Source organism: Buteo buteo, chromosome 10 (genome assembly GCF_964188355.1).
Source record: "Buteo buteo chromosome 10, bButBut1.hap1.1, whole genome shotgun sequence".
Lineage (NCBI taxonomy): Eukaryota > Metazoa > Chordata > Aves > Accipitriformes > Accipitridae > Buteo > Buteo buteo.
Window position 1 is genome coordinate 38,171,489 of NC_134180.1, and position 25,900 is coordinate 38,197,388.

General features: G+C 45.0%; 2 protein-coding genes across 3 annotated transcripts in view; one reads left to right on the forward strand and one right to left on the reverse strand.

Annotated features, from left to right (window-relative positions):
• The window catches only part of LOC142035241 (uncharacterized), a 57,496-nt gene extending 38,341 nt beyond the window's left edge, over positions 1-19,155 (forward strand). Inside the window, exon 3 of one of the 2 annotated variants that reach the window (XR_012651839.1) lies at positions 18,265-19,155. The gene's annotated coding sequence lies outside the window, so the exon portion shown is untranslated. Of the gene's footprint in view, positions 1-1,533; positions 2,540-18,264 lie in introns of those variants that run through there. The other variant, XR_012651838.1, reaches the window with a different exon arrangement.
• Positions 1-25,900, reverse strand: part of LRP8 (LDL receptor related protein 8) — a 194,744-nt gene that overhangs the window by 7,568 nt on the left and 161,276 nt on the right. Inside the window, exons 5-12 of the mRNA XM_075037141.1 lie at positions 18,907-19,269; positions 12,311-12,433; positions 8,834-8,953; positions 8,579-8,704; positions 6,510-6,681; positions 3,456-3,683; positions 2,754-2,872; positions 1,122-1,261 (exon numbers count right to left, since the gene is read on the reverse strand). Coding sequence (XP_074893242.1) covers positions 1,122-1,261; positions 2,754-2,872; positions 3,456-3,683; positions 6,510-6,681; positions 8,579-8,704; positions 8,834-8,953; positions 12,311-12,433; positions 18,907-19,269 — 1,391 coding nt within the window. The remainder of the gene's footprint in view (positions 1-1,121; positions 1,262-2,753; positions 2,873-3,455; positions 3,684-6,509; positions 6,682-8,578; positions 8,705-8,833; positions 8,954-12,310; positions 12,434-18,906; positions 19,270-25,900) is intronic.

Below are 25,900 nucleotides of genomic sequence, written 5' to 3' on the forward strand. Positions count from 1 at the left end.
GATCTCAGCAGGTCTTAGTTCTTCCCTGATGACATTTGAGGGTCCACACTGTACTATTTAATTAATTACTGCACTGCTTTTAGTGAGGCTACAGTGTGACGCTGAATGGTACAAGAATACTGAATTTACAAGACTAACTGGGTTTTCAGTGGAACATACTTAAGTAGGAGTTGGAAGCCTTTGTAAAAACAGGCTTATGTCTTTGTAGCAGAGCTGTAATTTTGGGGACAGGGGAGTTTCTCTAATGTGTGGCAGGGTTTGTGTCTCTTAACTAGAGCAGTTCAGCCTGAAAGAGAATTAATTACCTGACCCGTTCACAACTAGGTGAACAAGCACCTTTTTAATGCCAAGTCCCCAACCTCGGCAAGGCACTGGAGCACAGTGACTGCAGAGGGAGCCCTGCCAGTGCCTCGCCAGCACAGATACTCCCAGCTGAAGCCTTGCGACTCCTGCGAGGTGAAAACATTTCTGAGGATACTTCTGCAGATGCTGGGATGGACAACAGAAACAACTAGCCAATGCAGCAAAATTTAAGGGGCCGTCCTCCCCTGAGGGTTCTGCTGGCACCAGAAAATGCAACACAGGTATGCAAAAATGGTGTGAAACAAAGCTGCTGCGAGCAGCAGAGTGTTCCACTGCAGGCCCAGTGGCTGCTCTGAGCCCACGCAGCTCCCCTCAAAGTCTGAATTTCAAAAGATGAGAGCCATGTTGCAGTGTCACTGAGTGAATGGTTGTCCCACCTGCAGATCACAGTAAGTGGCTTCTCCCTTCCCTTGCTAATAGTTTTGGCCTTTGTACGGACAGTTGGCTCAATTCAAATCAAGGAAGCGCCATTACCCATGTTCCAATTCTGTGGGAGGTATTATGGTGGGCACCACCTACCCCTCATGGATGCACTGATACTACATTAGGGAAAAGCATGAGACAATGCATTGCTCCTGATTAAGGGCTTTCGAAAACAATTTTCCCCGCTGAACCCACACCAGGTTAATCGGTTTCTATAGCAGCGAACACCCTTGCTGAGCTTTCTGTGCTATGCAAAAGGCAGAGCTTTTAATCAAGAAGAGCTCTGAGACCTCTTACAGTCTCCAGTCTGTTCTGCATCCGTTTTCGACTCTTACCTCAAACACTGCTAAGCCAAAAGGATGGCTCAGATCGTCAACAGAAGAGATCAGAACTTTCCTGTTGCTGCCATTGAAATCAATGCAGGACAGTGAATGCAATTTGGAGTCTACCCAGTAGAGACGCTGATTCAGCAAATCTGAGAAGTGAAACACAATGAAGCAAAATTACACACATCTCCTGCAACTCTTTTTCTCTTTCCCAGCATGTTTTTCCTGCTGGCAGCATGACTAATCTCTTTATTATTGGGCCTTTTTTTTTTTTAACACTAGTTCTGATTTTGAATCAGTGCCCAGATATGCTGGGATAAGACCCTATAAATAAGATTAAAAAGGAGTAACATTCTGGGGTGTGTGTGTGTGTGTAATGTCTGACTGACAGCTTTGTACAATGAGGTTCTTTTGTTATCAGGAGGAGCCGGCCAGCAGCAGTTTGGGCTTCCCAGAGTCACTCCATCAGTGCCCGAGTGAGAAGCTTCATCCATCTCAAGGCTATTCAGTCCTTAGCCTCTTGCTGGAGAACAGCAACTGTGATTAAAATGAAATGCCTCTCTGAAGGAGCTGTGCGATTTATGCATTTTCAGTGAAGAAGAATCCTGGGTCCAGAAACCCTTCTTGTGCAGCAGGCTGGGGGAATGTTGGTGGTGGGGACACTCCTACCGCAACCAGCCAGGTTTTGGGGAGGGTGCAGGTAAGAGTGGGAGGGAAGGATCCAATGTTATTTAGAATGCTAAGCACTGCATTTCTCTTCCTGGAGCAAATTCACTCATTTTGGATGAGATTCACTAAACAGAATGCAAGTGGATGAGTGCCAACACAAAACAAGTTCTGTAATTAAACAAGTCATTAATTAATTTCTTAATTACTAAAGGATAACATTATTTGTTCACAGCAGTAGCACTTCAGCCCTATGCAATGGTAGCAGCATTTTCTCCTACGTCCTTGTCATGGCCAGAATTTTCAAATATAAAACCAGGCAGAGAACTTCACATCTGCATGGCATTCTACACGTATGGCTGTAACTCCAGAGGAGGCTGTCCCCTGCTGCCCCAAGGGAGCAGGAAACCTCCTTTCCACTCCTGCAACTTGGTGTGGCTGCAAGAACAACCGCAGCCCTCTGTGTGCCAGCAGGATGCAGGATACGGGCCAAGATGGGTTCCATCTCACTACCCCCACCCAGAGCAGCTAGGCAGGCATGTTGATGGGCAACGGGCTCTGCAGGCTGTGTCTCTTTCCTTGACGTACCGTGCGTTAATCAGTCCAATGAAGTATCTTGACACTGCTTCCAAGACAGGTCCAAGTCCAGAGACACTAGCACCAAGGACTCTCTGATGCTTCCTGGACTTCCAAAGGGTTGTTGCAGCTCTGCATCCTCCCCCGAAACTTCCCTTTGCCTTAAGGAACACCTAAAAGCAACCTAAAAGCTCCTGTAGTATGAGTTTCTGACTGTGGCAAGACTAACTGCCTATGCTTGCTCTGAAATAAAATTGCTCGTGTTGGTGAGCAGTAAGTATTTCCAGGATTTTTGTGTGAGATGCCTTTGCGCGCTTACAGTTTTGTCTTCCTATTTAACAATAAAAATAAATTTACATCAGCCATAGTGGATGCTGTAGCTCTAACCTGGGCACTTACCAAGTGTGATGCCGTTTGGCCACTCAATGTTGTCAGTCACCAGCACTTGCCGCCCCATGCCATTCAGGCCAGCTTTCTCGATCTTAGCTTTGTCTCCCCAGTCAGACCAGTACATGAACCTGAAAGAGGTAGATGCAAGAAAACAGTAAATTGGACTCTAGTGTAAGAAACCTGCACTGCTAATTGGAGTAGGAGGTGCTCTGTTCTCTCCTTATTATAGCAAAGCCCCTCAGCCACTTCAGTTAATTCTGATAACGCAGCTAGTGGAGCCACATACTGTCCCACAGGGTCCTCTGCTGCAAAACTTGCACCAGAATGCAAAATCTCACCATAGTAACCCCACGCAAACTATCTCCTGGTGTGTCTGCTAGGTGTGAGGACTTCACTTATCCAAGCAGCCCATACACCTCAGACAGACTACTTCATTTCCCAGCACAACCTATGTGTATGGACCAGCTCAAGCCCATCAAACACATGACCTGACCATTATTTTCAGAACTTTCTTTAACAGCAGTGGCCTTGCGAAGAGTTAGTTGAACCATCTCAGCAGTCCTATTTAAGTTCAGTGGATGTATCTATCTTAAAGGGCATCTGAACTCTTGATGAGAACCACCCACAAGTTTGTAAGAGAGGCAAAAAGAAGACTGGAGAAAGAGACTTTGCTCTGTTGGCAAAGGGAGTGCTTGTGGTCGTTACACCTACCTCCGTGTGGGATCAACAGCAATGGCTCTTGGCTCACTGAGGTCACTGTTGAAAAGTGTCCTCCTCCTGCTTCCATCTGCAGTGGCCACTGAGATGGTCTTGTTTCCAGAATCCGTCCAGTAGATATTCTTATGAACCCAGTCTATTGCCAGTCCTTCAGGAGAGTTCAGCTGGCTGTCTATCAAAATCACCTGCTCAGCTGTGTCACTTGCTTTGTCTATGTAGGCACTGCAAAGACAGGACTCATCACTGGACTGACACACGACATAGAGGGGGCCGTGCACGTGTGCGTGGGGTTGGACCTCCGACAGCTAAAGGCCAGGTAGCACCACTGCAACCCCACGGAAAGAAAGTACACGTGGCAGCATGATTGACATAGAAACCCTTATGGCTGCATGGTGCAACGTTCTGCTTTCTCCTACAACTCGTTCTTATTTCCCTATATCTGGATGGCAAGCATTTCCAGAACATGGAACTGTCATTTTATTTTTCTACCTGCTTCCTGCTATAACTGCATGATTCAGCAAAACATTTTACTTCAGGCATGTCAACTTCAATAGCATCCATTCATGGGATTTATGGACATTAGAAATACAAATCTCCAGTGCTCTGCTGAACAGAGTTGAACTTAGCATGCAAATAAACATGCTTAACTGTATTGCAGAATTAGGACCTGTGTAACTAATTACAATTCATCAAAGGAATTCATGGAGCTGTACTAATTTAGCAAGTGATCTTGTTAGATACAAAGAAAATGTTCACTAAACATCAGTGGCAGCCTCAAAATCTTTCAAAACACTAATGAAAGGCAGCAAACTCCACATGGATGTTTCATAAGTAACTCAACATTGCTCCTACAAGCACACGGGCTGATTCTGCTCTGTTGCCCCTGCACCAATATCAATTGCACTGAGTGAACTGAAATGGAGTTATTCTGAGTTTGCATCAGTGTTTCTAAGAGCTTGGTCTGGCTCTTAGAGTAACTTGGTACATCTTAAAATTTTAAGTTACAAAACAGCAGAAAGTTTCTGCCCTGCCCCACGACCATTTGAAACTGCAGGATGGCTTCAATCTCCTGTTCACTGGCCATCCTGCCTTTGGTCATAGAACGAGAAGGTAAGTCGTACAGGAGCTGAGCTCTCAAGTATCAGATTAGAGACTTAGAAACAAATGTCTAAAACCAGGAATACTTGACACTGTTTTATGGTCTGCGGCCCAGGCTGGAATGGCTATGCAGAGTAAGCCTGGATTAACAGCACGCCACTGCATCTTCACTACAAGGAATGGTTTTGGTGTCTCTCTAACCCAACACCAAATGAATGGTATCATCGAGGTTCTGCAGGGCATCTGACAATGTTCCCAAGACTCTGTTGTTTCTGTCTGACAAGCACTACATGTTCTAACTACACAACTCCACGTCAGTTAATTCCTCCCCAATGAAACAGTCACGTTCAATACTTCCCGTCCACCACTACGGTGAGCTGCTGCGCTGTACCCTCAACGTGACTCGCTGCACTGGTGGGGAAACCAAGAGAGGCTTCTGCAGCTTTCAGAATGGGAGGGCTGAAATACAGGTGACATTTCAATTGTCCCAATAACTAAATGGTGTACAAGATCTTCTGACACCCCAAAGGGGACATCACCTCAATAGGAGAGGATCTGGAAGGGCAAGTGACATAAGCATTAAGAAAAATGGGATCTCTTGCCAGCAAATACCTCTTGTACCATAGTTTCCACCTTGCGATAGCCTCTCAACTATAGACTGCTTTTCCCCAGAGGACTCCTGCAGGTGGAGTCCTGCTCTCTGCTGGAAAGACATGGTGGCCTTTTGTTTAGAAGTGTTTGATATTAGTGATAGTAGCAGCATCTTAAACAGGAACATTAATTGTTAAGAAGTTATAATTGCACAGCTTGCTCTGCAGAAAAGGTGGGACTTAAAATGAAACTTATGCAAGCAGGAGTAAGAAAGAGAAACATTCTGCTGTTTGGAAAAAGGCTTGGTATAGCCATGTTCAGGGTATGAACACTGTTCAGTGGCCCCCAGTGCCCCAGGACATTCACTGTCAGAGCGCTGCAGAAGGAGCAGTGTCTCTTGAATAATTCTCTGGGTGTGAATACAAAGCCTTTACCCACCATTGCTTGTGCCTACAGAATCAGACACAGTGAAAGCAGCCAGCTTTCTTCTGAACCATCTCCCCATTTTCAGAGCCCTACAGGCCTGCTCAGCATACCTGCCTGGTTACTTCAGTGCTTAATACTCAGCACAGCCTGGGCAAATTTCCCTGCCAATGGCATGGGAGCTACCACAGCCTGCAGAAACCCTGGCTTGGCTCCCACACACCAAAACCAATCAACCTTTGCCTGATCATTAGCTAAAATCCAGAACAAATCACTGTAGAAGCTGCAATAGGGTGCAATAGCTATGCAAATCAGAATATACTTGGGGGATTTTGAGCGCATAAATTAAATGCATTTTTGACTAGGCACACTCACAAGCCCTGGTACATAATGCTGTGATGGATGCCATAAAAACAACTGAAGGAGGAGAGAGAATGAGAATTACCAAATGCGTACTGTGGTCAAGTGCTGTGAATTTAAATCCAGTCTACCAGAGACTACAGTGGGCAGCTAGTATCTGTGTTGCTACCTCCTTGCTCCCACCATTTGCTGCCTTTGTGCTTTCAGATGGTAGGTCCTTTGTGGTTTCACGTACAGCAAGCACACAGCACAGCAGCAGTCTCATGCAGCATCGCTTAGCATTATGATGCAGTAAACAAGAGTCTAGGTGTAATTGCACAAGTGCAGCAGGATCTATTATTGACGAAAAGCCTTCCTGTAGTATCAAACCAGATAACTGCACGAGCCCTCGATTTCTTTATCAGTTCCTAAAAAAAGCTTACAAAGTCTGGGCCACAACAGATAATCCAGTAAGGGAAGAAAAGCCCTCAGGTTCACTATACCCTGCGTAGTTCTCTGCAGATTGTCCTTAAGGGATACAGATTGAATCATAGCTTTGCAAAGGTACCAAAACACATATCTTCTCTTGCCCCTTACCTGTAGATTTTTCGATAGAACAAATCACACCAATATATTCTGTTTGTTGACACCTCCACGTCCAGTGCCACGACATTCTTCAGCATGGGGATGATGCGAGAGTAATCCCTTTTCACCAGGTCTATCTTACGGACCTCATGGCGATTGGTGAAGATCAGGTATGGGCTCTTGCCTACAACAGAAAATCAGTGCATTTATCATTTTAGCAGCTGACCCAAGAGCTGGATTCAGCTTTCATTTCTCAAACAACAACAGAACTACCAGTCACTGATACTTACTGCTCTGTGCGGAAGCTTTATACCACACCAGCAGCAAGTGTAAACAGCTTCCAGAGACAGAGCTATCACACGCAGACATGGAGGACTGCAGCACCTCTGTGGTCACTAGATGCACACTGGCTCTCAGTCTGCCCATTCTGCTATGCCACAAGCAAAACTCTGGGGAATGTCCTCACTTTCAATTATACATTTTGGATAAAAAATACACGGGCTAGATTTTGGTGACTCATGGCCAGGACAAGGAAGAGACAGCCCTCTGGGCTCGCTGGAGGGAAGGGAGGCATCCAGACTTGAGGCATGATAGAGCCACATTGAATCCAGCAAAGCCAGGACTGGTTGCCAGGGAGGAATTTTAGACTGTCATGTACATGCAGAACTTACACAGTCCACCCAAACACTTCGGCTCTGGCAGTTCACGTCTCTTTTTTTGTGGGGCCAGAGCTTGCAGCCTGGGTGCTGGTGATACTGCTACTGCAGTAGCGATCTCAGGCCAGCCCAGGCCACAGCCTCTCAAGAAGCATAAAGTTGACCTGAATTTTCCAAAAGACAGAAGAGCAGGACACATAGAAACCCAAAAGTTATTTTGCTTACACAGCCAGCACCTTAGCCTCCAAGGTTATAAACAGTGGGCCACACGGAGGCCAATCTCCTACCGTAGGAGGCAGACACCTACGTCTCTAGGCTCAGACCAGGAGGTACACATCCTTGACCTCTGCAAGTAGCAGAGTATGTGATTCTCTGTGTTCTTAAGTGTCACTAAAATAAGCTGCAAGTCAAGAAGCTAAAGCTTTAGTTTGCTCTTTTTGTGCCTCCCTTTTTGAGGTAGGGACAGGATGGGAGTCTCAGAACAAGCTTTAGCAGGTTAGACTGGTTTGTCTCCAACAGTGGCCTGTAGAAGTTCCTAGCAAAGAGTGTCCTTCCACTGGGAAGGACAAAAGGGGACTGAGGAACATGATACTGAAAGGGAAGAGCTGGGACAAAGTTCTAGCTCTGGAATATGTCATGCTGCAGGGCTCCCAGCACAGGCTCTTGGGCACAACAGAATTTTCTAACCAACAAGCAGATCAGTGTTCCAGGATTTGGGTCAGTTCTAACTCACTGCAGGTGTGAGACTAACAGACTATGAAGACAGCAGGACACTGTGCATACCATATAGAACCTGGGAAGAAAGAGGCCACATTGATGTGCAGGATAACACTAGAGAAGCAATTTTGCATTGCAGGTAACTCACCTTTCCCCAAGAGAGCCACGATTTCCATTAAAGAAACCCACAGCACGGCTAATGGTCAGTCTTGCACAATTCAACGTTCTATCCCTCTGACATTAACATTCATTTTTGCAATAAGGTCGAGCAAACTGCTGCTGTTCATGCTGGTATTTGTGTAAGAGGCTGGAAGGATGGAGAGGTGGCTAACCTACCGTGCTTTAATTGGGATGTTTTCTTCCTTTTAATACTATTACCACTAAATGTTTTTGCTGCACTGTTTTCAATAACACCTGTCAAGAGACTTTCTTTTCTAGTTTCAGCTTCCAACAGCCAACTAGTGACTGTAATCTTGCTCTGTACACTGTTAAAATATTCTGATCTGCATGATCAGTAGTTCTTGCCTAGAGACGCATCTGCTATCACTGCAGCAGTTCCGTGCTGCTCAATATGAAACGTCTTTGCTTGCTTGCTTTGCTAGGTTCCTTTTGTTTCTGTTCCCCTAGCCTCAGCCTTGCAAGCATGTTTTTGTATCGGAGTTGTGATGTTGAGCAAGCAGAGTTTAAGTGCCTGTGGCATCGTCTTACCTACAGCTTTGCAGTTCTTGGATAGGGTGTCCATCTCATATCCCTCGTAGCACTCGCATTTGTAGTCCCCCTTGTAATTAATGCAGATCTGGCTACAAGCGTCTGGATTCTCACATTCATCTATGTCTGAAAGGAGTGTTTGAAACCCATCAATAACTTGAAATCAAACCATCTGTGATGGAGCAACGCTGAAGTGAATATAATCACGTCTCTCTATGGTGAAACACAAGGGACTGCTGTTTGCATGTAAATTACCTCCACACGTTTTTTTATCCAGAAGCTTGTATCCGGGTGGGCATTCACATTCATAACCAATCTTCAAGTCTTTGCATATGTGTGAGCAACCACCGTTGTTCATAGAGCATTCATTAATACCTGGAAGGGACATACAGATTATCTATGACAAAGGAAGGCTTTTAGTTGTAAGACTGAATAAAATTAAGAGACATCCCCAGAAATTTCCCTGTATCTATCATCTTTTGGTAGCCAGGAGCTGGCCCCAAAGAGTATGAGTGACTTTACATAGGAAGCCACCACCATATCACTTTTTTGCTCTTTATTATTCCAAACCAATGCTGTAGGATCATTTGGACTGAAAGCTAGTGGCTAAATGAAGAGGGAGCCCTGGGGATACAGTGTATGTGAATCTCTGCATCTCATCCCATCAGAGAGCTGCTGCTTTGAGCATGCTCTGCCACATGTGAGAAACTTCCAAGGGACCTAAGGGCTGTCTCCAGGAGACTCCTTCTTCCCCATGCACAGGTTCATGTTGACTTTTCTGAACAGTCTCTGAGCTTTAATAATTCATGCTGGGGGAGTCTCATCTCCCAGGGGCCAGCTATTTTGAAATACTGTACTATTTTCCCATCTAGCTCCAAGGAATGATCTATGTGAAAATTCCAGAAAATACCAAAGTGCAGTCTGCAGAGATACTCCATTAGCACTGAGATACAGTCCTCCCACAGGGACGTCCCACACAACAGTCTCTGCTGGCAGCCTGCATCAGCCCATCGGCCCCCATCCTCTCCTGAGTCCCTGTCTAATCCAAGGCCACCTCTCTGATCCTGCTTTCAAGTGTTGAAATGGAAAACAGACTAAATGGATCCTTGTAACTAGAACTGAATGAGAGGTTGAGGAAAGCTGGTTTCCTGTCAGAAACAACATTTCTTGTTGTTGTAATTAACCTACACAAGGTGAAGAGAAAGTCCTCTCCCTAAGTAAGACTGCTGAACAGAAGCTGTGGGATTTCAGGGATAGTGGGCTCACTAGAACAAGCAAAACTGATTTGCTTCAATCTATAATGCAATTTAAAGGCAAATTTTTCATTTATCTTCTACTTCTTGCTTCCTTGCACACTGCAGGTGAGCAGTACAGCAGAGCCATTAAACCAGTGCTCTTGGAAGAAAATGAAAACAACCACAAGCCAATTAAGTCAGTAAGACTAGGAAGATACCATGCCAGAAGGAACCCCATTTCAGCTCTGGGATGCTTTCACCTTCCTATCAAAGACACACACACACACATAGATATCAATACATTATTAATAGAGGAAGTTCACTAGGCTCCAAGAAGGTGTCCACAGAGTCACATTGTGTGTTGTCACTGTTCAATGATGTTTATTACCGGATATCAACTATTCCTACATTTGTGTAGGCCTCTAGCAAATGAGGTCATAAACATGCACAACTGCTCTCTGCAAAATACTACAAAGGCTGTTTCGACTAACAAGCAAACCCTCACTCAGATGATTCCCATGGTTTCAGAGGTGCTCTGTGGAATGGATTTAGACACTGTAAATCAAGTGCCAGTTCACTGGCTGCACTTTTCAGTAGGAGCCAGGCAGAGACATTAGCCTGTTCTCTTTCTGTTGGGCAGCTGCTGCCCATTACCCAAACTTCAGCAGTATATTCACTGCCTGCCTAAAAGACAAGTGATGTTCTGTCTTCTGCTGTGCTTTTTGGGGAATCTCGGAGGGCACTGCATTGTCTAGCACACAGCTAGACAGACACACCCAGATGAGGAGTATGTCCTGCACCTCCTGCCTTCTGCATGGATTACTTGTGTGTGGGCGTTACATTCACAGCAATCCACATCATTCTGTGCTCTCAAAGAAACACGTTTCCCTTGGGGGCTATTCTCTGCTCAGCTTCCTAACTCAAATGACACTTCACTGCTAGCCTGGGACTGCACCAAGTCAGCCACGGCACCTCCATAAAGTTGAGCACCAAGCCCAGCTGTGCCGTGCCACTGCCTAGTCTCCTAAGACAAATTGGGCTGCCAGATTTGTTGGGAGACCTCCACAGACAGACAAGTTGCAACAGCCACTCAGAAAGACAGGGAGATGTGGATTAGTGTGGAATAAAGCAAGGGCATATGGAAAGTACAAGGTAAGAACATCCTCACTAGGCATGCACACACAATTCTTGTCTGATACAGAGGAGAGACTGACAGTTCTTCCTGAATGTGAGTTATTTAAGAGGCAGGCACTGAGCTCCACGCTGCTAGTGCTCCACAATGTCATGGAAAGTGATGCCTGTCTGAAACATTTCTGCACTTGGGAAAAAAATGTGTTTGAGTAATGCTCCAGATTGGGGCTGGTACCCACAATGCCTGCTGGGAAAGGTGAGAGACTGGCTGCCCTAGGGAGAGTGGCACAGCTCTCTGGCCGGGGCTTCCCGTTCTGCTGACTCTGACAGCCCCGATGCAGACCTGGCTCTTGTGGCTTGTGCATTCTCACTAGCCCAGAGCTGGCAGGATGCTGCAGAGAGCAACCTGCTGTCATTTCTATGGGAAGCAGCAACAAGATGTAAAACCCAGAAATGGCTGAAGTAATCTCTCAGTGATTGCTGCACCTTCAAAGCATGTTCCCAATGCTAAATTTTTATGATTTTATCATCATCTTACAATTCAAAGATAATTTAGGCAGTGAGGCTAAATAAACTGGTCTGTGCTGGGGGGGACACTAGTATCTGGGGACAGGGGGAATTCCTGGTTCCGAGTCCCGTGCTCAGTTCATACATCCCTCCAAGAATAAACGCTGAGCTGAGAAGGGCACAGTTCAAACTTACAGATGATCAGACTAGGCTACTAATTATATTCATACAAAGGGTGATGAGAGAATAAAGGCAAGGAAAGAGGAGCAGAGTGAGAAATAGCATTAGCAGCTACATGTGGTTACACTCAAAGCTGTGAGCGCCAGATGGAGGAGAGGGGAAGCAGTTACAACAGGAGCAACACGTAGAAGGCAAGTACTGTACCACATTCTTTCAGAGGCTCGTCAGACCAGTCCCTGCAGTCTCTATGTGAATCGCACACTTTGCCTCCGTCAATGCACTCTCCACTCTTACACTGAAACTTGCTGGGACTTTCACATGCTGACTCTGTCATGTCGGGCAAGAGAGGAAAGCAACTAAGTTAGACGAGGCTCATGACAACATAAAGCCTGATATAAAGCTTCAAGAGGGTGTCATTAGCAGAAGTAGGATGGGATTAAGCAAATGAACATTAAGCCTGAGTATCATGCAAGGAACTTTTCAAGTCATGCAGTCTGCCTGGTCAGCACAATCATCTCTCCCAAGCAACCCCACTGCCAGAACGGCTTAAAACTCTCTACAGGAAGCAGCCTGCCACGACCCAGAGGAGCAGCATGGGCCTCTTCCCTTTCCAATAGCCACGCAGCTCTCGCAGGCTTACACCATGGAGCACAAGGAGTGCAGAGCTGCCTGTACCTACCTTGGACGCAGCCTGCCTCGTCACTGTTGTCAGGACAGTCGTGCACCTTGTCACACTGCTTTGCTCCGTGGATACAGGTCCCATCGCCACACTGGAATTCATCTGGCCGGCAGGTCACCAGAGCTTTAAGACAACACATTCAAGCATTAGCCACACAGAACTTGAGTATTTTGTGGGGGACCTTTTAGCCATGTATCTCTGACACTGCTGGAGTTTTGCACCCTGTTAGCAAATGTCACAGAGCATCGGCTGCTTCTACCAAAGGAACAGAGACAGCAGCTGCCTCAGCCACTGTCTTCCTGTGCCCCTCTGCCATGCCAGATCACCTCTACATCCTTGGGAAAAGAGCCCCAAGGCCCATATAAGCAGATCTAGTCAAAATAGAATCAGTGCAGGCAGTGAAGCTTCTTGGGTGAGACACAAGAAAGCAAGCAGGCAGCAAAACTATCGGCAGTGGAGCCCCTCTGGGGTCTTCAGTGTATGCAAGAGGCCAGGCTGCTTTCCAGCTGGGACTACAGAGTGGCACTGGGTAGGCAAAGGCAACTGCTCCTCAACTCGCCTTCCTTCAGAAAATATTATATTTAAGATGTATTTCAAAACACATTCAGGCTAAGGGCATAGGCAAGACACATGTATTGACTCTCTCTTCCAAAGCCAATGTGGTCACACTAGGGACAGAGCAAGCAACACAGACATGATCATTTGGGTTACTAAATGCCCATGAGCTAACAGACCACTGGAAGGCAGAAGAGCTCCACTGCACTACGGCTTGGTGTTTCTTGGGGTTACAGGCCAAAAACATCGCCAGTGTCAGGCCAGGTTTCAAGCCTGAAGCTCATTTGCCTGGGTGAGATTATTACAGACTCAAACCAGACGTGATGAACAGCAGAGTTGGGTAAAAAAATAAACCAGACAGCTACAATGACCATACTAAAAAGCAGTCACATTTCCTTCCTCAAGGTTACACTACTTGAGAGTCCTCCCTAGCTGGAATCAGACTTGTGCTGACAAAGGGTACAGGCATTTGCTAGGTAGCAAAGGGCTGCAGCCTGTAGTTTACTGGCAAAACAGGCTCATTCCTGAGACATGTTATGCAGCTTACTTCTGAGGGGACCATTTCACAGATGTTTTCTTAAAATCCTATTAAGGTAGCACACCCTGGAGAGCTCTTGATTCTAGCCTTTCCATCTTGGTGATTGCATCCTGGTATCACACGACAGAAAATCACTGCCTCTGAATAGCTAGAGGAGGTCAGCACTGATGTTACTACACGGGAGGCGAGAGCTACGTGCCAGACCTTCCTTGACAATTTGACAAACTGGTTCTAATACAAAAATTACTACTTTCAGATAACCCAAGAAGAGCCACAGACATGAAGTGAGCCAGCATCGATACCATAAAGTATTAGTTGCACAAAGGCTCAACATTATTGGTGATTGCATCCCACAGGATGCGGGATCCAGGATCCAGATTCATGACTGCTTCACTGGACTTAGCTCTAGGGCATCTTCAGCCAGCAAAGGGCACAAGAGACAGGAAAAGCCACAACTGCAGGGCTGGTGGGGGAAGGGAGAAATCCTGCCTTTAGAAATACACAGTATTCACATGAGGAAAGTTTGGAAATAGCACTGCTCCTTGGAGAGGAAAGCCATATGCACTATATTCATAAAAAGCTGCAAAGTGAGAAAAAAATCCCAAGCAATAAGCATAGTTATGGGACCAGCTGTGTTGCCACGTTTCAGCTAATAAACTCAGACACAGAAATGGGAAACCTCAGTGGGACAGCTGGGACAGCATCTCCAAACTAAGCATGTGGGAACTGCTGCTCTAAATGGAGAAAAATTAAGTAGAAGAAGAAACAAAGCTGCGGTCTGGGAGAATCACAGACCACAGATCTGGAAGTGGCACTAAGAGCTCCTGCAGGGAGGCAGAAGTACTTCTGCTTGAACCGTTCCTGCCAGGTACAGCCACCTACCTGGAGAAGCCCTGACGATGGAGAGACCACCTTCCCCCTAGGCAATCCCGACCTCTTCCATGCTAAACCTTGGTCATTGCAAAGCTTTTCCTACTGTAGAGCCGAAAATTCCCTTGCCACAATTATAAAAAACAGTTCACTTCACCTTTTCCATAGCAACTTCTGTATGTGGAGACAGGAAAGGATGGTCGCCATTTCTTACTATAAATATTAATCCCCCACAAAAGTGTAACATGTAATTAAAACCAATGGTGGTCTTGTCTTTCCTGGAGCAGGAACAGGTCTCCAGTTTATCAAGTAAATCTGCATGACAGCAGCTACAGATTTGGAAGGCAGCCGTTATAAAACCTACTAATTGTCCTCAACTATAATCTTCAAAGCTCTTCTAAAAAGCAGTTATAGCTAGATGCTAAAAATAGTAAGGTTTCTAATCCTAAAACAAATGAAAATGAAGGAGGATTTTGTGGGAACTGCAAAGACAATGTTGCACAAACACCACAAGACTGAGAGAAAAATGACAGTACAGCTCTTAGCTCGGTTGCTACAGGGACTACAAAACACAGATGTGGGACTGTACAATATCACTGCACAAAGCTTTTGCTTCAAGAAGAAGAGACAGAAGTTTGGAGACTGGGCTTGGTTTCCTGGCTCACTTCTCACTTCACAAGAGCTGTGGAAGTTCAGACCTTTGAGGAATGGCCCCTGAGCCTCTTAACAGACATCTAAAAGAGCAGATACAGTAACAACTCTTATTGATCACAGAGATATTAAAATGCATATACAGCATTTCTATTTTTTGGTGTGTTTTTCAGTAGGAGGAGAGAGAACGCTATGTTTATACCTGGCCTGGAGAGCATAAGTTTGAGGGGAAAGGGCTAGGAAATTTGTTATCCTGAAGCCAGGACACAAACCCATCCCGGCACCACTGGCAGAGTTGACAGCAGGTTGCCATCAGGGCCATTCCCAAAGCAGAGCAATATGCCAAGAAGAGGGAAGAGCTGTGCAGTTAATTTGCATAAGATGTTCAGAAAATTGCTGTGCTATTTTGGAGGGTTTAAATCAGTGAAATCTCAGCAGTTTTATAGCCATCTCGTCTGCTCCGTAAATCCAGCATGAAACAGTTTACCAAAGCCCTGCTAAATTAACAGGCACACTCAGACAGACACACTTCCCATTTGCAAATACTAGGCACAAATCTGTATTGCTCAAATTCAGCAGATATATTCCAGATTCCAAGTCTGAACCTGTGTTTCTTCTGTCTTCTGGTTTTTCTTCCTCCCAAAATGAACTTAATCTCAAGAAAACCCCAGCAGTTGCAAAATGCATCCATCCCATTTTATAGATGGGGAGACAGAGGCACAAAAGTGTGAGGTCAGGTCTCAAGGGATCTGTTTTCTAGCTGTCAGTTGTAAGCATTATTTATTCTCCCTTCTGGATACCCTAATGTGAGTTGCAAAGGACATTTTAAAATATAACCATTCCAGATTTGGAGACTAATAAGTCTAACCTAATGTTCATTTTATAAATATATATACATATTTGAATATATATGCTAGGGAAAAAAACCCAACCACTCAATGTTCTCACACAGCTTTCCTGAAATGCTCATTCCCTCCTATTTATTTGCTGTCTTGCTGCCAAAATCTGTTCACCAATTGTCACCCTTCGTTTCTGCTCTACTTGTTTATCACCCCAAAATGATTATAACAAATGACTGGTGATGGCCTCATGACATTTTTTTTTAAAACATTAGTTCCCATCCCTCTATTTTATACGATGCAAACCCCATATGACTCCCATTTGCAAGAGAAGATGTAGTGCTGATATCTGCAGTTTTAACCAAGTCAGACCTAGCGGTACTTGTGCCATCCCTGTTGCTAAGGGGATGGAGCAGTGTCATACACCTGTAACTCCCCGTGTGCAATGCGATACTGATCTCCGAGAATTTCTGGAGAGGAATAAGACATAATCAAGGTCAATCCCTAAACTCTTCAGTCTGACAGATGAAGAGTGATGCTGAGTTTCCAGAACTCTCAAAAGTCACTTTCTTACTGCAGGCACCCAAGCAACAGCTGCATTTAGGATGGGGAAGCACATCAGTTTTGTCACTGACCTAGGTGACCCCTCAGCTACATGATGCCGCAAATCCTCTCCTGGCTGCTACCTTAGAGATTCCCCTCCCCACAGTGTAAACAGCAGCAAGCTTATGTACCTCTGGCACTGGGGTGACTCCTAGTTTGCATGGGTGTAAAGGGCAGAACCAGGCACTCCATACAGAGGAGCACTGCAGTGGCTAAAACATGGGGCTTTGAATCCCACTGTTTCCCGGCCCACAGGACTGAAGGCAGCAGAAGCAGCTAACATGCTCGTTTCTCCTGGGTAGGTAAGCTGCACACTGTGCTGTACTGAGACTTACTGGAAAAAAACCTCGAGTGCTAAATCTCCCCTAGTCGGAGATGTAATTGTCTCAAGTCACTTCTGCCACATTTCCTCCTTCTTCCACTGGTTGTCAGCACTGTGCTGTGCTGCAGCGGTGTCCAGCTGCGTCCTCTGCCCCAGAGAGGCTGCCCTTGGCGTATCTGGAGGTGCTACTTGGCGAAGCTGCTCTGTAGCTGAGGGGTGCTGTCAGAGCCGTGCTCCTTTTGGGCCTCATGTCTCAGCAGTTTGAGCTCAGCTGGATATTGCTGGTGTCTGTCAGATCAAGGAAAGAAGCTGGGGAACAGAGTGCCTTTTCTGCCTCAGCAAGGTACACGGGCACAGTCCCACTCCTTTCACCCAGCAGAGTGTTAAAGTAAATGGGGCTTGTAAAAGACTTAAAGCAATTCCTTTCAAGTTGAACAACAGGGATTGAAATTTTAGAGACATTTCATCGGAAAATGCCATCTGTAACCTGCTCCCCTCTTTTACCACTTGGAAATAGAAAGGGAGTTCACCTTTCTGTCTCCTGAATTGTCTAAACTCAGCCATCCTGCCAGGTTGCCATCAGTGTAGGGAATGCAACCTGTGGGATAGAGATCAGTTCTGCTGGGAGTCGCCTGCGCCAGGCACCAGTTCTTCACCTGTGTTTGTAATGTGGGCATAGCCACTGCCTCCTGATTCGGAGGGGATACAAGTGCAGGATTGTCTGCAGGAGGCCTCAGAATGAAAACAGGCACCAAACAACACAGGCTGTCCCAGCTAGCAGTGCACATCTCCACTGGACATGCTCCTGCCTGGCTTTCTTACAGTCATTTCATACTGAAACGGATGCCAGTAACCAACTTTGTCTCCTGACGCTGCTGTCCCTGTGACACTTCAGACCATGGAAGTACTGCCTGGGTACCTGCTGCCCAAGAGGTCTTCAGCTCCTGTATCACCTTCTTGGAGATGAAGGAAAAGACATCCTAGCTAATCCATCCCTACTCAGAAGGGGGTTGACAGCGATGATATCCTCGTAACCAGCAAAGCTGCTCTCTTCCTAACAAAACATGTTTGGCTTCTCCTACTCTGCTCTCACCTCTCTTTTAAGAGAGTCCTTGGCTCTTTTAAAGGCACAGCAGCTCCAGGGTTACCTGTGGCTCATCCCCCTGCTCTCCTGCAGTGTAAACAGTGGTGTCCAGGACTTACTACATCACCCTCCTCTTGCTAAAGAAGCCACTGAATTTACATCTGCCTGCCTCTGCCTGGGAGAGAGTCTGATGCCCTGCTCCTTGAAGGGCTCTCCCACACAGCTGCTCTGAGCTCACCAGACTGGACTCAGTGTTGTCATGGGTATGAAAAGATGGTGCTGGCAAAAGTGGTAAATTTTCTTAGGTACCTTCGCAAAAATGTCTGGTTTCTGCAGCTGGTTGCTGCCTTCTTCCCCAGAGGTGGCCCAATGTCAGAGCCGCTAAATATATACAGCTATGTAAATATTTTATTTTATTTCAATCTTGTCACTATGAATATTTTAGCGAAACATTTTGCTCTTATTTTCTTGTCTCTCTCTCTTTCCCCTCAGGTGAGTGACCAGCTCGAGCAGTTCAGTGGCTAAAAATGGATGAAACATTCAAAATACCATGCACACCAACACCACCATGTTAAATGCATAAAGTCAGCTGAAAAGAAATCCATTATTTATTAGCTCTATGCCTTTATCAAGCCAAGTTCAAAGTGCATTTCAAACTGGAATCTTCAGAGGTGCTGCTCTTGACTGCCTTGTTCAGTATACTCTAACTTCAGAGGCAGAAAATTAATTATTTTTTTTTTCTGCTGATCATATATTCCCTTTAGCATTGCGGCTTCTAACCTCCAGGCTGTGACCTCACCATGCAGCCTGAGGGCTTTGAACATTTTTCCCATCTTCCATTCCTTGTCTTTCTAGTGAAACAGATCTCTTGTGACGCATGGTACCATCCAACAGCTCTTGCACCTCCTCTCTGAATCCTCAAGGAAAAAAAGCATAAAAGGACTCTGGAATACACCTGACCCTGCTGGATTGGGCACCCAGCCATGCCATCTGGGACACAAACACTCCTTGTCAGGCACACAGTTGCTGCACAGACATCAAAGACGCCTTAAAACACAGCCCACAGCAGCTTTCTGGCCCCTCTCCCCTACAAAGGAGAGCCCTCAGCCCTGCCCTACCACTGCAGACACTCACGGCAATCCTGCTCATCAGACTTGTCCTTGCAGTCTTCATCCCCGTCACACTTCCAATTCAGGTGGATGCATTCACCATTGCCGCACTGGAACTCATGAGCCGCGCAGGTGTTGAGGGCCTTGGCATCGTAGCCACACTTCTCTATGGACTCATCCGACTGATCCTCACAGTCCATCTGGTTATCGCAGACCCACAGCTCTGGGATGCACACGCTGTTGTTACACTGGAACTCATTGGGGTTGCAGGTCAGAGGGGAGCATTTTCTTTCATCACTGCCATCCCCGCAGTCATTGTCACCGTCACACACGAAGATGATGGAGATGCACGACTTGTTACTGCACTGGAACTCATTGGGAGAACAGGCTTGGGAATAAAAACAAACAGGTGAGCTGTGAGGTCTCCAACCTACCCCTCACCACTGTGCCAGCTTTAGCACATTAGCAATGTCTGAGACAGGGGGAGAGCGAGGGCACAAAAGCATTACCTTGGCTGTCCTAACCCAAAACATTTTTCCCCAATGGTAAACTACATGGCAAGGAGCAGGTGAAGACGCAGTGGTCATCTCCCCAGCTGTGCCATAGGATGCATCCTCTATGGGCAATGGGCAGCCCTGAAGAAGAAGGGACAGCAGGGCTGCAAGAACTGCAGGTAGGAAAAGTGGGGGGCCACCTGCAGCGCTGCCCTGGTGTTATGGCAAGAGCAGCCAGGCAAGCCTCAGTGTATGGGGTGACTGCTCGGAAAGAGCAGGGAGATTGCAGGGCGGGCTGGAGGTGTGCCGGTGGACTTGCACAGCGCTTTGATTTGCTTGGCGCTGACATTACCAGCTTCCTGACTTTCACAAGCACAGAATCAGGTTTCAGGATTTCACAGTGTGCCTGGTTTTGGACATATTAAGTGGGATGTGTAGGGTAAATATTTAGTAAGTCGAGCATCAATTTAGCTGCAATCTGCCAGTAAGGCCCTTTACAACACACTGAATGCCTTCTCTGGAAATCACAACTCAACATTAACATACAAATGAGGCGTTTGTCAGATAGGAAGCTGAGTGGAGTACTCTCCTCTGCAAGCCTAATGGACAGCTGAACCAGAGAAGCCTGCTCAAATTAAACTTTCAGGTACTCCAATAATGTGCAGTTCAGAGTCACTTTATATCATCAAGGTGTGGGGGAGCCAACACCCTGGAAGAAATTCTCCATAAGTACTTTTAAGTATTTACTTAAAAAAGAATTCTGCGTCTGCAGTTTCAGTCATCTACAGGAAAGTTATGGCTTTGCTAAATTACAATAAATATATACAAATAAATGACAATAAACTTTTTTTTTTCATGTTGCACTTGGCAGTCTTTTTGTCTTCAGACGCAAACTATTTACTGTCCTATCTGCAGAGCCCCTGTCATAAACCACACAGTTCAGATGGTACCGATTGCTGCAATGGCAAGTGCATCTGGAAAGCAGCAGAATCTCTGTAAAGGAGTTGTCATATCCCAGCTTTCAGCCAATGACAGGAACTCAAGTAGTATTCTACTGAAATATTACGTCTGTTTTATACCTGGGAATGACACTCCATTTATCTAGCAATTAAGAACATGTTCATTTGTACATGGATACTTATTTACATTCTAGCTTGCAAACTTGCTGGGCTCTACCTGTTAGCCTAAGCAGCCTGTAGTTTTACATCAGAGTGTGACAATATATATGCTTCTCCCCTCCTGCCACGTGCTCTGTCCCATTTAGTCCCAGGTTTTCCAGATGTTACTGTGTCTACCAGAGTAGCAATCTGCCCAAATAGAAGAAAAAGAGGTTTGCCTTCCTTGGTGCAATACTACCATGCACTGGCTACAACCCAAGCTCCCTCCAACAGGGATAAATGTTAAAGAGAATCTCAGCTGCACACTGCTGTGTGCCCAACTTGACATCAACAATTAAATGCAACAGAGCAGAGCGTGGTCACCAATGAGCACCTAGTGTTAGACACTGAAGTATCACCTGGTCCAGGCAGATTGCTCCAGCTCCTTCTGTACTCAGTGGAGTATTTTGGATATAGAGAGGTGCCCTCAACAGGCAACTCCTGCCACCTACCTTGGGATAAGAATTGTCCCTTGGAGGGGCTAATATTTCTCCTCTCCAAACAGAGGGAACTGAGATCAGACAACTAATATTAGGAGATGAATGCCTCTCATAAGCACCTGAAATACGAGCACAGTCTGGTGGGGAAGCATCTAAGAAACTCCCTCTTCTGCATGGCAGAATTGAAACCATTAAAATGCTCCAGTTTTCACCCAAATTCTGCTCTTTTTCTTCACTGATACTTTTCTATCCCTATCCCGTAACTAGAAATAAAATAATCTATTAACCCTATTGATCAGTACACAGCTGTATAACCTAACACTCTCTTCAGATGATGCACAATATAGAACAGCCAAGTGGAAATTTAAGGCAACAGTTATAATCTTACTAATCTATTTAAAAAACGAAGTGAGAAACAGGAATATTTCTAGGGCTATGTACAGTTTCTGTATCAGATCAAGACTGAGAAAAAGAAATTGCTTTTCTGGCATTATTTTGATGACCCTCAGAAACAGATCAGCGAGCAAAATTTTGCATAGTCCTTTGATGCCTAATTTTTGGGCAAGGTTGTAACGATTTGCACACTCCAAATGTGCATTAATTTCCTTTCCCCCAACTGTAATGAGCGCATCTTTTTTCCCCTCGTTATTTTCCTGGTCCCACCTCCACCCCTCCTTCTGTCTGTACGCCTTTCCCTTCAGAAATCTGCTGCATTGGCAAATTAGCGACAGATAAACATATGTGTGGGATACAGACAATGGAAGTTTGCACAAAAGCTCCTCCTCAGCACCTACAAATCCCAGTACAGATATAAAATTACCGATAATCACAGCCAGAAAATAGAAGCAGTTCAGCTTTTGTAACCTCTCATGAGGACTTTCTCGGTGAACCTTGTGAATTACTAGCTAGAAAAATCGCATGGTCATGATTATTTTATTTCTTTTAAAAAATTAAATTTAGTGTGATGACAGCACTAGAGACTACAAGTTCTCCCTCCACTGAACAAGCACAGGAGTCTGGCTGTTGCTAACTCCCCCTTCCCACCACCGCAGTCCTTAGGCAGGGATCAATCTCTGCAACTCACTGGCACAGCTAAAGCCAGGGGCAGTGACACCAGCGCTGACAGGGCATCACCTGCACTGGGACAAGGCCTGAGAGGCAGAAGAGCAGCTCTTTGTGCTCAGGTCTTCCTGCCTGCAATTACAGCAGCCGTACGCTGCTGGGACAACCAGTAAGACTGATGGGCTGCTACCACTGTGCCATGACAAGGAGGCTGCTGGATAGCCACCAGAGCTGTCACAGGGGCCACTGCAGTGCATGCACTAGCAGCCAGTGGCAGTGCCAAATGGGAGCACATGGTCCCTCACTGCAGAAGGCTGCTCTAGGCACCTCCTGGTGAACTCAAGAAATAAAAATGTCCTTTTCTTCACTTAGAGACCTAATGACCATCTTCAGGCCAGCTCAAATGGGCCAGTTCCTTCTGGGTCACACACGCCTCCAGCAGAGACCTCCGTCTCCCTGTGCAGCTGGCTCTCCTGCTGGCCACGGGAAGGCAGATATTGTCCCAATTCCTCTCACTCTTCCGTTATCCTCTCTGACAGCTAAAATCCGCAGGGCATGCTAGGATAAAGCAACGTCTGCAGCTTCCAGCCACTCGGGGACTTGCTCTGGCACAAACAGGCAACAGAGGAGAAAAGCTGCTTACAATTCCTCTGTACCTAGACAAGAGCCAGCACACTTGTGCTCTTTGGGGTCTGTGCTGCATGGTTTGGTGCTGGTTTGAAGAACCTAATAAAAAGCAGCACTACAAATTATCTTACACAGCACCTGGGGAGATGAGGATGGGGAAGTCCCAGGGACAGTTTACTCACATCTCCTTTCATAAATCTTTCAGGGTACCTAGGTAGTCCCATCACTACAGCATTTCACTGCCTCAAGAGCATTTAAATAGAAAATGTGCGAATAGTAATTAAATGATCACTGGGGTATTTTTTTCTTTGACTTGAGCAATTTGTTTGCATTGTCTGGTTTTGGTACCTGTCCTATTGTAAGCTTATTTGTGCAAAACAAAGGAAACACATATTAGCTTGCTTTCCTCAGTGCCAAAGAAATTAATAAATGTCATACTCTAAGGTGCAAAACCTACTTCAAATATGAAGTGATCCCAGTAGAAATCTTAGAAATGTTTGTCAAGAAGTGTTTAACCAACAGGCTTCAAAGCAGTAAACAAGCATAATTACAAAAGCAGTTTTGTAGAGTACTGTAATTCGTTAAGGTTCTTCACAGTTTTAGGAAGCACAGTATCACACCTAAATGAATGTACATGTGCTTTGGCCTACAGACAATATATACTAGAGGTGTTCTGTATTAATTTCTGCCGTGTACTATATGCCAATACATAAAGCACAACTGTCACAGTTTTTGCCTCACAGTTTCCAGCTGCAGTCTTGTCACATCTTTTGATGAAAGTGGAGCAGAAGCAGTCTTTGGATAGAGGAAGTTTAAAAAAAAACAAACCACAAAAAAATAAACGGAGAGAGATGACAGTTGTGGAGTTAGTGTTTCAGTACTGGCTGGTTCTCTTTTGCCTGGAGCCAGGATTTAACCAGAGGCTTTAGTGAGTAGTCTGGTGCAACAGGGACAATCTTAGCTCAGGCGCTGCACCAAAAAATTAAGATAATTCTACCATATGCTTTTTAAGCGTTCATAGAGAAAAGTAGAATGCTCTAAAGATACAGGGCTCTCTGAGACCTGTAATTTCAAAAAATATATATTTGTGCATAATAATGTTTCTACAATGCACATCTCTACCAAGCATGGATCCTCAAATCTGGATGAAACTCAAAAAATGAAATAAACAGGATATCCATCATTAATAGGAGCTAGGAATTATGTACAATGGACTATAACTGCTGCCACTACTAATCTTTAATTAAAGGTTTTCTAGCTTTTCAGTAAGAGTCAGATATTTAATTCATCTCTCTCCTTCAAAAAAGTCAGTTCTACTTGAAATTACATGAATGGCTTAAAGAAAGGTAATTATTTGGTAAAATTTGTGGTAAAGTGGATAACAGCAATTACTGATGCTGAAGACAAGAAAATAAGATGAATTATTAAACTGCATTTTTCTGACACCCTCCCCAAAGCAACTTAAAAAAAAAGTGTGGCTCAAAATTTCTTGTTTGCTTAAATGTGATCACAGCTCTTCTAAAGAAGGCGAAGGATGATTTGCGCATACTAACATTTGCATTGGGGAGGAAGAGACCTGCTGTTGATTTATCACCACTTCAACACTGGCAGGAGAGGTTAGTGGGCTTCAGAAACTCTCCTAAGCTGTGAGGTTTAGGATCTGAGCTCCACATGGCTGCAGGAGTGGAATGCCTGAACTCCATCTGCCCAGGTATTCTGCACAAAGTGCAAACACAGCTACCACAGCCCACATAAATTAATCTCTGAGCTGGACCATGGATAAGGAGGTCACAGAGTCCAGACAGGCTAAATTAAGTTGGAACTCCCAGGCCAGTTACCAATGCTGTCATCATGTTAGTTTTATTTAACTAGTATTTATATTCAGGCTTAATTATATCTAAATTATTTGTTTTGTCTGCAGACATTTGGTGTGCTTACCAAATATCTGAATATTTCATACAGATCCGCGGTCAAATGCCAATCTTTAAAGCACTGATTCATGCCTAGAAGGACAAGTTTCCCACGGAAAGCTGCCCTCCAGGAAGGACAGCAAAAGAGATGGAGGTAAATGAAGATGACCTTGAAGCGAATTGCTCTGAAAAAATGACAGGCCTCCCATGGAGGGAATAATGCAGCTGAATTGCAGTCTCACTACTAACAGTGGTTGTTGCTATGGTGATTGATACCGAAAAGCCCATATAGATGAAGACTGCAGAAGGAATAGTAATTCCTGATATTGTTCAAATCAGTAATGTAGCTAAGAAGCCATCTCACGCACTCTTGCAAATTAATATTTGCATGTGCTCACTGCCTTTGCCACACTGCTCTCCTCAAACACAAATGAGTTATTTTTCCATTCTCTGCAGCAGTATTTGCATAGTATTAGTTAATTATAATGGAGCAACCAGATGCCAAAGCCCCTGCTGATAAATAATAGTTGGTTCAAAAACGTATTTATCGATTTAGAACATATTTCCTGAGAATCATATATTCATTCAAAGTGCTTTAATTTTCTGAAAATAGAATTAATTATGAGCCCACAATTTATGGAGAGAAGCAGCTGATGTACAAAAGGTACGCACACCCTGAATTTCTTCCCTGTCTTTAATCTTGCTTATGTGCAATAAGGTTGCTAACTCATACTTGCAGTCTCCTCAAATTTACTTCATAACAAGAAAGCATTAGGAAGTTATTCACAGGTTAAATGACTGAAAATGACCTCAAAATAAGAACAAGTCAGTCCACTGTAGAGGGTTTATGGGTAAAATAAAGCAGCTTGGGAGAAAAAAAAAAAAAAGAGAGATGGTCAGAATGCCTAAGGTTGATACTGTACTTCTTTTTGCTAAAATCCAAGACACCCCATGGGCATCTCATGGGGATAAAGACATTACTATTACTCTTTGGATTACAGTCAGCTGAATCAGATTGGACATGTTTGGTACTAGCCAAAATTTAAATGGAAAAAAATACGCTGGGATGTGTTTAGTGGGTTTCTTTTCTGACTCTGAAAATTGGAACCTGTACAGGACAAGCTCACTTCTATTCCCTCAGACATGACTTGCTTATTAAAATGGCAATTTTACAAATTACACCAATTTGGCAAATCGCTCAGAAACATCTGGTAGTATCCATGAAACTAACAGCTGCTCTACTATTATCACACAAAATTATGTATTTCTGAGGAATATATATATATATAAACACGTTATTCCAGCAACCAGAATAGAGCATTACTGAAC